The 12,414-nt window shown below is 27.0% G+C and overlaps 1 protein-coding gene across 1 annotated transcript; it reads right to left on the bottom strand.

Annotated features, from left to right (window-relative positions):
- Positions 1 to 275: 275 nt before the first annotated feature.
- Positions 276 to 2,302, bottom strand: LOC111299257 (uncharacterized). The gene is made up of 2 exons (XM_022894345.2): positions 1,647 to 2,302; positions 276 to 1,128 (listed from the first exon to the last, which is right to left on the bottom strand). The coding sequence occupies exons 1-2, from the start codon at positions 2,182 to 2,184 to the stop codon at positions 341 to 343; spliced, it is 1,326 nt and encodes a 441-aa protein (XP_022750080.1). The 5' UTR covers positions 2,185 to 2,302; the 3' UTR covers positions 276 to 340.
- Between the last annotated feature and the right edge of the window lie 10,112 nt (positions 2,303 to 12,414).

Below are 12,414 nucleotides of genomic sequence, written 5' to 3'. Positions count from 1 at the left end.
AACAAGAGACAGCTTGAAATAAGCTGTTGGTTTCTACATCTTTCATTCGATAATCGAGGGAAAGTAGACATCAAATCCTTGACAACACAACTATGCCTAAAATCCTAAATGTCTCTTTGTTTTTATCCCCCTCTTGAACTTTAGACTAATTTTAACGTTCCTTTTGATTCTTTTTTTTTTCTTTACAATAACAATGATGAGAATAATAATCCATATCAAATCTAGCTACATGCAAATATAAAGTTCAAAAAAAAAAAAAAAAAAGGAAAGGATCCTAAAATTTTCAAATATTATTTTATTATTATTATTATTTTTTTTTTTTTGTAAAAAAATGGGATTACTATAAACCAGTGGATGGAGGATAATGACTAGGATGAGACCACGGCGGCACCGGAAAATCTGACCCACTAGCCTGAGTTTGATTAGACGGCTGCCTGAAAATGCCCATTTGTTGCTGCTCAGCGAATAGCAGAGGAAAAGAAGCAGAGAAAGATGATGAAGAACCGGGAGCTGAAGAAGCTGCAAATGAAGAAGGTAAAGATGACAAAGAAGAAGATAGCAATGGCTGTTGAATATTAGCTAACTGAGAAGATTGAGTCATCTGCTCTAGCAAGGTTGTAGCTTGTTTTCCATGTAAATCAGTAGAACTCTTTAGCAACTGAGAGTACTGCCAATAATCTCTCAGCATATCAGCATTAGAGCTCTGAAGAGATTGGGTTTGGCAATATGATGGCATTGGCGCAGAATGAGATGTTGGAAAATGGGTTGTTTGAGAACTAGTAACTGATGTTTGGATAGCGGGAAAATTCTGCATTGGTTGAGGAACGAGCCTGACATTTTCCGGGAAATTTAACTTGGCCCTGTTTCCCCTGAATCTCAAGGCAGCTTCATCATAGGCTCTTGCTGCCGCTTCTGCTGTATCGAATGTACCAAGCCAAACTCTTGCTGCTTTGTGTGGATCACGTATTTCTGCTGCCCATTTTCCCCATGGCCTTTGCCTAACGCCTCTATATCTCCTTCTCCGCTCGCCGGTTTCTTCATAGGAAGCTGATGGTGCTATTTCTGTTGATGTGGTTGGAGGTGCACTTGTTATTGGTGGTGCAACTACGTTTTTAGTTTCTTCGGTAACTGTTAAAAAAAAATGGAGAGATGGAATATTGACAAAGAAAGCAAATTATTGCTTTGAAGGTAAATGATTGAGAGATTGAATCCTAAATGAAGATGGTAATGCTCAAAACTGATGAACTATTTCATTGGAGCTTTGGATTTTAAAATGTTTTTCTAAACCTGACTATTCGAAACTTAAAAACCAAGTTGAGGCAATATAACTTGTTGAAAGACATGCAATATTACATGGTTTTATTATTATTTTGTGATAGTTTTAAAATAAACTGTTATGTAATTAATATTTTATAAAAAAATGGTATTATAAAATTATTGATAATAAGAAAATAAAAGATCTTTTCTAGATTATGTAATCTTATGTAAGAATATTTAAGCAAAGAAAAAAAGCAATGGAATTCCCTAGATTTTCACTAAAAAAAAAAAAAGAGATGATGAAGAAGAAAAGAAGAATGAAAATCAGTTTGCAAAGAATGGTTTGAAAAAAAATGGAGGATAAAATGGTATTGGTGAAAAACATATACCAGTAGTTACACCAGATGATGAATCGGCATGAGAGCCTCTAAGATCAGCAAACGCTCTTTGAACCCTTGGTACAGACTCAATCAATTGAGCAGTAACCTCTCCTTCACGCCCTCTTTTTTGACCAATCCAGAGACCAGAACCAGAACGAGAACCAGAACCAGAACCAGAAGGAGGAGAATAAACAGCAGAAGGAGAAGAGGCTGAGCCAGAATGACCAAAACTAGACGAGACCATGCCAGCTAAGTTAGCACCGTAACCCCAATCAGCAGTCCTTTGCCCTGAGACAACATGTGTCAGGGTAGATACAATTGCAGACATCTCGGTCCCTTGACTCTGGGTTCCAAAAAACATTTCTGCTTGGTTCCTATATTGCATCATCGGCTGGTTCAGTTCTCGAATTTGAGATAAGTGGGATTGTATTTCTTGGGAGTAGCTATCTTCTTGTTGTTCTTCTTCAGTACCGCCATCTCCAACTGGAGGAAACCTGACGTACTCACCTAACCCTCTGTGATGCGCCACCTTGTTGAGTGGGCACATGAAATCCAATGTAAACTTTGGTTTTTTTTTTTTTTTTTTTTTTATTGAAAAAAAATTGTATAATGACTTACCCTGTTAAGGGGATTTGGCCGCAAAAATTGAAGGAGAGCCTTTGTTTTGAAATGAAGGGATGAGGGTTTTATATGTCGATAAGGAAATTTCAAAAGCTGAAGCTTTGATCAGCCGCCATTGTAACAGTACCCTCCTGAAATTTACCAATACATATATCTCACCATCACCAACTTTGGAGATATAAAATTGTACTGTATTTATTTTCTTTATACATGGTTCCTTTTTTTTTGTTTTTTGTTGTTTTATTATCAGAGATGTGATTGCAAAAGAATATGGCAGATAAATGAGATATTCACACCATGAAATTTGACTGATTTAATTAAGTGTTCTAGGAAGAACTAACCGACAGAGAGCCTAAGAAGTCGATTGAGGTTTGCTTTTTTGGGAGGAAAAAGAAAATAAAGTAAAGAAAAAAAAAACAAAGAGTTCATGTTTGAATTGAGTTCTGAATACCGACTTTAAAATGTTAAAGTTCTGAGGGAGTTAGCAACTTGGGCTATGGATTAATCAATGATTGCCCATTATTAGTAAAATGGACTGTATGATTATTCAGCACCAACTGGGTATACTAACCCAAATTGGTTTGAACAGGGTAAGTTAATTAACCTAATCACATGATTTCTTCTGGCTAATTTTATAAGATTCAAGAGGGAAAGATGAAATTAAAATCGAAATTTAATTTGATTAATTCATTTAATCATTTTAAAAGAACATTTAATAATTTTAAATTTTATTATCTATAATCTTTTATTATATTCTTAAATTACAGTCTCTTTTATATTAAAAGGAAAGGAAAAAGATCAAACTGAATTTGGCATTAGGTGTAAAGTTGAAGAGGTTATTATTGAATTTGATTGCAAGTTCTTCCAGGCTGATTAATTAGTTTATGGTTGTACTTTTGATTCCAATTGCCAACTGCATATGTAGTTTCAAACCATGGATTTAAAAACTAAATGAAGCTAGACTGGTAAAATAAAACAAGGTACTATATATTTTTTAATAGTTTTACATTGAAATTTCAGTTAGGTTTTTTTTTTTTTTTTTTAATTTTTTTTATTCACAAAGGAATTTCAGAATATTGAGTTAGTCTAAAAAGAATATAAAAAAGGTAATTAAGAAAGCGGCGGATTTTGAAGTTTGGGTTATTTATTTGCATCAACCAATAGTCATCGTAATTGGATTAAAATTTTACATAAAACTATTAATGTTAATATATAAATAAAAAAGAAATTGCCTTAACAATTTTTCTCTTTTTTTTTTTTTTTAATTTTATATGTCTCATGTATATGGTCAAAACACGTTTCTCTTTTTTTTTTTTTTTTTCTTTTTCCCAACAGAACACCGTAGTATATTCTAACAGAAACTCAACACCAGAAAAACAATATAACAATTCAATTTAAGATGCTTCAAATTACTAAGGTCAAAAGGAGATTATTGACAAAATTTTGGACTTATGATTAATTTCAACTTATTCTTTGCCCAATTAGATTAGGGCCGATTCAATTTTTTTCATATAAAATTACAATATAAAAAATTTAATTTATATTACATTTATATTTAAAATTATTAAAATAATTAAATAAATTAAATATTATATTAAATTTATTCGCACATAGTAAAACTTGAAATTTACGTGTAAGATTAGTCTGTATCGAAGGTTAGATTTGTGGGGTGCCAAACAGGGCATTTGGCATGCAAAACGCTGAGGACAGGTTTTTTTTTTTTTTTTTTTTTTTGGGATTCGTTAATGTCAGAAGAATTGGTCAAACTTCTTTAAAATTATATATATACGCACGTGTAGAAATTAAGAAAACATATATTAATATAATTAACTTATTTTAGATCAAAATTATACATATATATACATCCGAATTAAACAATTAATATAAACATATATATATATATATATTCATCCGAATTAAAATTTATGTAATTATTAAACATATATTAATATAATTAACATCATCGTATAAAATAATATAAAAATTTTTATAAAAATATAGATACTAAATTTTATTCAAAATTTTTAGATTAAGTTTTGATTTTGGATTTTGTTTAATTTTATTAAAAATAATAAAATAAAATATTAAATAAAATAATTAATTAATTAATAATTAAAAAAAAACACACAAAAAAACTAAAAAGGGCTAGGGGACCAATGGCAATGACCACCCACCCCTTATAGTCCCTGAAAGCCTGTACCCCTTTGGGTCATTACCTAACCCTAGCAGACACCATACCCTACCAAGCATCTATCCATTGCCAATCGCACTTGACGCCATTACTCTAGCAGTAGGGTCATGACCAAAACTTTATAAATAAATTTATATGAATGCCAAAAGAAGAGGAAAGAAGGAGATTTTACCTAAAAAAAAAAAACCCACAAAAAAATAAAAAAGGTCTCTGTCAAACTAAAAATAAAAAACAAAAAACAAAAACCTCTAGCCTAAAACCAAAAATCAAACACATAACAAAAAACCACATTCCTCTAAAATAGGGACCTAACTCCCGAATTCACAAAAAACAAAATCAACAAAAAAATAAAAAAATAAATTTTTTGGTCAAAAGTTTGAAAAATAGATCTAAGAGATTTGAGATTTTTTTTAGGTGAAAATGAGGTTGGATTTGAAAAAAGGAGACTTACAGAATAGTTTTGGTATTATTTTTTAGATTTTTTTGATAATCGATGCAACGACTGGTGATCACCATCGACGATTAGCACGGTTGTTGACACAATGGCACGACGTAGACTTTGGCTACAGCAGAAAGCTCTAAATTTTTTTTTAGTTAGAAGGTTTAAAAAAAAAAACAAAAGAAGAAATGAAGTAAAAAAAAAATGTGCCTTTTATAATAAACTATGAGGCCAAAATGATGTTGTTTAAGTTTTGAAGGATTCACACGCGACCTGTGATCCGAGTCGGCTACCTGATTATTCCCTTAGCTTAGACCAGTTTGATTGAACCACCCTTTAATCGATCTAATTGAACTGCTTTCAATCCTCAGTCGGTTTAGTTGAACTAATGTTGATCGTATCGTTGACTGATTTAGTTCAAATTTTTTATTTTTATTTTTTGGTTTATTTTTTTTTATTTTTATCATTTTAAGTTTGTTATTATTATTATTATTATTATTATTATTATTATTATTAATGTATGTTTAATATTTGTTGCTTTTTTTATAATAACAATAATAAAAATGAAAAGATAAATCACAATAAATAATGAAAAATAAAGTTTAAATTTTTTATAGTTTTATTAAAAAATTATAATAAACCTTACAAAATAATAATATAATAGAAAATAACTAAAGATAATAATAATAACAATAATAAATGAAAATAATTTTTAAAATTTTGATAATTTTAAATTTGAAAAAAATAAAAAAGAATAATAACTAAAAAATAAATAAAAATAAGAAAAAAATGTAAGAAATGAAATTTTTATTCGATGAAGAGATTGTAAGGTACTCCAACTAGCAATACTTACGAAATCTTTAAGTAAGAAGATTTTTTAAAATACTAACAATGTATTGAAGTATTTATAAAATAAATTTCAATACAATAAAATTTTTTCTATTTTCTATAAAAATAAAATAAAAATTAACTAAAAATTGTTAATAAAAATAAAAATTAACTAAATTAATAATAAAAAATTATGAAAAAGAAATTTTTATCCGATGATAAAATTTTAAAATATTTTGAGTAGTGATGCTTTACAAAATCTCTAGGTGAGAAGATTTTTTAAAATACTATAAATATATTAGAGTATTTATAAAAAAATTTTAATATGATAAAAATTTCTTTTTTCTTCAAATATAAATAAATAAATAAATAATAATAAATAATAATTTTTTTAAAAGAAAAATAAAATGTGTACATCAATATATTGTCATTCGTATCACATACATGGTATTGTTTTTATGAAAAATAAATATGAGCCTTTGAAGATGGAGATTTAAGGTATTCTGAAAAAAAATGTCTAAGAAATATCTAGGTGAAAAAAAGTTCCTTTGATATTATCAACATACTAAAACATTCTAAATTTTTTTTTAATTAAATAGTTCTAATTTAATTTTCTCAAATAAATGAAAATAACAATAAATAATAATAAAAAGAATAAAAAATTGAAATTTCGATAAATAAAAGAAATAATTTTTTTAAACACCAAAACTAAGACTTTTTTTTTCAAAATTAAAAGATAACACATAATTAATTAATACCATTTCAAACGAACGTTATAGGGACGCTAAGCTTTCTTTATACGTAATTGACTCTTAGATTCAAATTGTTTCGCAAATCTTAAAATTATTTTTTTAATAAAATTTAATTAATTTTAAAATTTTGTTAAAAAGATATGTTTTAAAAAAAGATTAATTACACGTAAAAAAAATTAATTGTGACTCTATTTTTTTCTTTTCATTTTTTAAATAACTTAAAAATCATTACGACAATAAATGAAATTTAGGCTTTATGACAATTTTATTTAATAAACTAAAGTAATATATTGTTTCAACTTTTTTGTCTTACTTAATGATTAAAAAAAAAAAGAAATTAAAAAGTTACATGACATAGGGAGTTGTCATTAAAAATATAAATACTTTTAGAGTAATATTTTAATTTTGAGCAAAAAATGTTTTATTATTCTTAACGTTAACATTTAGGAAACTACAAAACTCTCCATTCAGAAGTTCCATAATATTGCTAACCGTTTTATATATTATTTGTGAACTTCGTAAATTTCATCCCTTATTAACTACATAGCTATTCTATCACTGTTTTGGACAATACATATAATACCTGACTAGTACTATAATAGCTAGAATTAGAGGGTTTATAGAAAATTTTAGTTCAAAGTTATGTTGTTTTTCGGGTACTACTAGTAATGATAATGAAGACCACGTTGATAATTTTACCCATAACCATCACCATCATTTTTTATTGCAACTTTTGTTGATACATATGATTTTATAAAAAAAAAAAATATTTTTGGTTTTCAATATAGTAATTTTTTTTCATCGAGATAATAAATTTCAAATTTTTAAAAATTTCAATTAGAATACATTAATGAGACCTTAACTTAATTTGTAGTAAGGAAGAACTTTAAAATTTTGAAGTTAATTTCATATTCAAATCTCACCATATCTGAGTTTAATTTAATTTTATAAATTAAATTTGTTCAATTATATGTTGAATATTTATTGATTGATTTATATATTTAATTTAATTTATCAATTTTTATATAGAATATAATTCTTAATTTTGATTAATTTATATCTATAACCTCATCAAAAAATTAAAGCATATCATTTACAATTTTTTTATTATAATATTATAGTAAAAAATTATGTAAATATTAATAACTTTTATATATATAAATATTTCATATAAAATTTTGATAAATCTTATATAATTTTAAGTTGTAATTGCTCTATTAAGCAAAATGCTAAAAAACATACATGTACTTCTTATTGTTTTGACAGTCAAGTACAATAATCATTTATGAGCCCTCTTTCTAGAAAAAAAAAAATGATACACATTTATTAATGGGTATGATCACGTATAGAGACCGTAGAGATGAGAGTTACAAGTCTTCCAAAAATTATTTGGTACTTGAATAATTCAATCTTGAACTTTGATTTATTCTTTTTGAGTTATTCTTGAATTAATATGTTGATGCACTAATTTTCTACGCGTCGCACTTGTACAACGGATAAGGATGATAAAGAAAGATACATAGGAGAAATCCCTTTGAACAATATTCCCACAGCGAAGATGGCAACAAAATTATTCTGTTGTTTTCTCAAGGAAATGTGCTTTTAGCATTTAATTGTTTAGATATGACATAAACAAGGTAAAATAATCGGCAGGTACCCCACATACTCAAATTTATAAATCCCTTCAATGTTTCCAAATTAATTTTCTTGTTGCTATATATAGATTTCTTTAAATAGTTTATGCGCACAAGGATTTTAAAAAAAGAAAGAGAGTTAAATTAAGGTTAAAATAATTAAAAAAATCTTTAAATTTAATTTTTTTATTTAGATAAGTTGAAATTAAATAAATTCTTAACTTTTAATTCATATTTAAATAAATTTTTAATTTTTACTTAAATAAACTCTTAACATATATCAATTATTTATTTAAATAAAATTTAATATCTATATCAAATTTTTTTTTTTTGGAATAGAGCTAAATTTAATGCAAGCAAATGTTAGAAAGTCTCATGTTTGAATGGTAGGACGGAGAGGTGGGTTTACATAGAATAAGGGATTGAAATTTTTTTGTAAAAAACTTATTTTTTATGAAAATATTAATATAACAAAAAATTACAATCACATATAATAAGTATTCTTGTATCACATTAAAAATTAATAAATTAAATCAAATAAATACACCAATTAATGAATTAACATATAATTGAATAAATTCAACAAACTTGAACTAGAAATCTGGTACTGCCATTAAAAATCACGATTAATATTGGCATTGCAAGGGTTGAGATCTAACGAAGATCACAGAATATTTTAGCACCCACGGGAGGAGAAAAAACAAAAGGGGATAGAGAGGGAAATTGATTCATGCTTTTCATGTAGAACTAAGCACGCTTACAAGTACTTTTTTTTCTTGTTTTGTTTGTTTTCAATCTAGTTTCGTCATGCATATATTAGAGCAATTATCTGCTTTTTCTACGAGTGATTTTTGCTTTTTATTAAATAATGTTCGAATAAAATTGCATAAATAATAATCATTTCGAAATGAGCATTTGATTCAATAATAATTAATATTTATTTTTTTTTATACAAAGAAAATTGTGGTTTAAATATAAAAGAAAGAATTGTAAGTATTAAAATTTGAATATCAGACTTATTAAATATTATTTTTTAAGGATCATTACATGAATCAAATAAATTAAATTTTTAGTTCTAAATATTTATATTTTATTGTTTAAAGAAATGGTTCAAATTAACATGAGTTATTCTAGTGCTGCAATTAAGAATTAATCATTCCATTCTTCAGCCTCCACGTACACGCACATATTTGATGAATCTATTTGTATGGTTCAATTCTTGATGAATTCCAGATAATGAGTTATCCAAATGATGAAATTGATGTTAATTTGCTAAAATCCCTAATCAAGTTGATTTCGGTTTGTCTGATTCCTGAAATATGGCTCTAATATTTTGACATGATCCTGATCTTTAAATGGACCAGACTTCGGTCAAGTCAGCTGCTTTACATGGTTCTAAATCTAATCATGCATGATCGGCTTGGCTAAATTCTAACTTCTAACTTGTAACCTTAATAATTTTTATTTACTGTCAGTAACGGTTTATTTTCCTGTAGGTTAAGTTTGTGAACAATTGGCAATTGTAGGTTGGAATTTGGATCAATCACCCTTAAAACACCAAATATTTTTTACATTTGTGATGAAAATAATAAACAATTTATCACCAAAATTCGGCAAAATAAATCAAATCAATATTAAGCTTCATAATTAGCATTGTGTTATATGTAACGGAAAAACATGTGGGACATAGAATAAGAGAAGCATAAAAGTGGATTAAAAAAAAAAATCCTAACAAAATTCGAATTTGATATGCCTACATTCTAGAGCCACTACCTTTTCCTTTAAGATAAATTCTTAGATCGTTTGGTCATCATTCTGGAAGAAGTCATAGCCAGCAGCCCAAGGCATCAAATCCTTTATACTTTCACTCGTTTCATGAGTGGTAAAGTTGAGATTAGATACTCAAAATTAGACAAAAAGCAAAGAAAGAGTACAAGGATGACTTCAACTTTATAAAGAGGCCCAACAAAACGTGGACACGTGCCAGTCGCACGAGGAACAATATAAGCTGTTATAAAGCAAATTGTGTTAATAGAAGAAAAAGATGGTTGAAATAATCTTACTCAGCTTGACGTGTGATCAAATTCTTAATTATAAATTAAACTCACATGGTACCTTTTTTTTTTTTTTTTTCTCACGGAATATTTTCCTTAATTTGACTTTTATTTTTTTTTTTATATATTTAAGATTAAAAATTTAGTATTCTACCATTTGAAAAAAAATCCAAAAGAAGTTGAACGCATATTATGTGTGCGAAGAGGATAGAGAGTATGTACCATTTACAATAGTAAAATTGGAGTGATCAATTGGACATGCAAAAGAATTACATCGATGAACATATTAATTGTGTGAAATTAGTTCAAACTATATTACATCGATGAACATATTCAAATTAAATGAAGAATAAACAAGTATTTCACAATATACATGATTACATGACTTTATTAATTCAATTTATAGGATGTACTAGCTTTAGCATAGTATTCAAAAATATAATTTAAATATAAACTTCAAATTAAGTAATTAATTCATTGAATACCATATAGATTACAATTATATCATATTATTATTAATTTAATCTGATTCTCTCTTTGTTTTGATTGCGAGTGTAATTCATTTGATAATGGAAATTTTGGTTAAGTTTCTCTATCATATTTTGGCACAGTCCATAGTATTATTTGTCATCGATAAAATTGTTATTTTATAAAATGTTTAAATATGCCATTTAAAAGAATATATGCCTACCAAACAATACCAGCGTCCAAAGTTTTAGTCAAAGGTCTTTTTCCATTAAATTCTTTTTTTTTTTTTTTTTTTTTTTTAGCATTTAGGAATGTAAAGTTCAATTTCAATTTGCAATGAAAGAAAAAGTTAATCTAGGTTTAGACATTTCCAATAGAAAATAAATTAAAAAAAAGGGTAGGTTAAATGGGTCCAATTTTCCGCACGTCACGCTTGCATTGTAAACAAAATGAAAAATGGAAACCTATAAGCATAAAGAATGAAATCATAAAAAAATAAAAAAGTTGAAAAAATAAATTGATGAGAAGATATGGACTGAACTTAATGCTTAAGCTTTACGTACGCTTAAAGGTAGAATGTTGAATTCATAATCTTTATTTTACAAAAAATAAATCTTTGATGAGAAGAAAAAATATATTTGCATTTAGGGTTATGGATGAACTTAAATTCTTTTTAATTTCTTATTAAAACAAAGAAATCGAGGTAATTAATGAAGAAGGATTTTAAAAGTTGGGAGCAGATGCATGCGTGAATTTCCTATTCACTCCAAACTAAGATAATGATAAAGATTAAAGTGGATTGGAATTTTAATTATTTATAAATGATCTTTGCTTTGAGGATCTTAAGTTAAGATAGGCACTCAATCGAAACACAACGTGGACTACACAATAAATGGGACATACCCATCTCTTTATTTATTAATATAAGGCACCTACTTTCATATATACATATATATATATATTATAAATAATTCTATCTATCAATATATAGATTTTTTTATTTTATTTTTTTACCAAAATCTTGGCCCATAACTTATGATCAATTCAACATGTTCAATTTTTCATCTTAGTTTTTAACTAAAATTTAAAAAAGAAATTCAATTCGTTAACTTTTTACTGTAATTTTCAACTGCAATCGTAGACCAAAGTAATCTTATATATATATATATATATATATATATATATATATTTTTTTTTTTCTTCCACAAACATATGTTCCACGCTCGAAGGCCAAATGTGGAATTGAAAAGAGAAGAAAAAAAATAGTGGTGAATTACATGATGGACCTCTCTCTTTCGTACTTTTCACTTTGTTTACAATGTCTAAAATCAGACTGAAAATCTCAAATTTTGTAAAGAAATGAGATGATGTTAACCTATACAATCTTGAGGGAATGCAGAAACTGGGGATTTTGAAACTTAAAACTCATTGATGCTCATTTCTCATCTATTTTTGTTTAGTGCAAAAGCAAAGAAAGCATTAAGGCTCAAGTTTGGAGATGCACTTTCGATCCCAATTTCCACTCCACCCTACCATTTTAGTCAAAGTAGCAATGCTCCTTTTCTTTTGGAAAATGATAGAATTTCACCCTCCAAAATAAAAAAGCTCGATGAGCGATCATATCAGCCTTCCACTTACTAAATGCCTTGTAAGCCTTATCGGCTACGTCAGAATATTAAAAAAAGAACTTACACTGGAATCCTCACATTTTCAAATAAAAAAAAAAAATGTATTTCTTACTAATTTTTTATCAAGCTAGTAATTTTGACAAATAGACCGACCAGTCTTGA

The sequence above is a fragment of the Durio zibethinus genome, chromosome 3 (assembly GCF_047325235.1).
Source record: "Durio zibethinus cultivar Kanyao isolate XHJ-2024 chromosome 3, ASM4732523v1, whole genome shotgun sequence".
In the NCBI taxonomy this organism is placed as follows: domain Eukaryota; kingdom Viridiplantae; phylum Streptophyta; class Magnoliopsida; order Malvales; family Malvaceae; genus Durio; species Durio zibethinus.
Note: the sequence above shows the minus strand (reverse complement) of the source record. Positions and strands in the feature narration are given on the sequence as shown.

Coding starts and splice junctions, on each gene's coding strand:
- LOC111299257 (XM_022894345.2), bottom strand. CDS start 2,184: ATGTGCCCACTCAACAAGGTGGCGCATCACAGAGGGTTAGGTGAGTAC. Junction 1,129..1,646: donor ATCATCTGGTGTAACTACTG/GTATATGTTTTT, acceptor TTTTTTTAACAG/TTACCGAAGAAACTAAAAAC.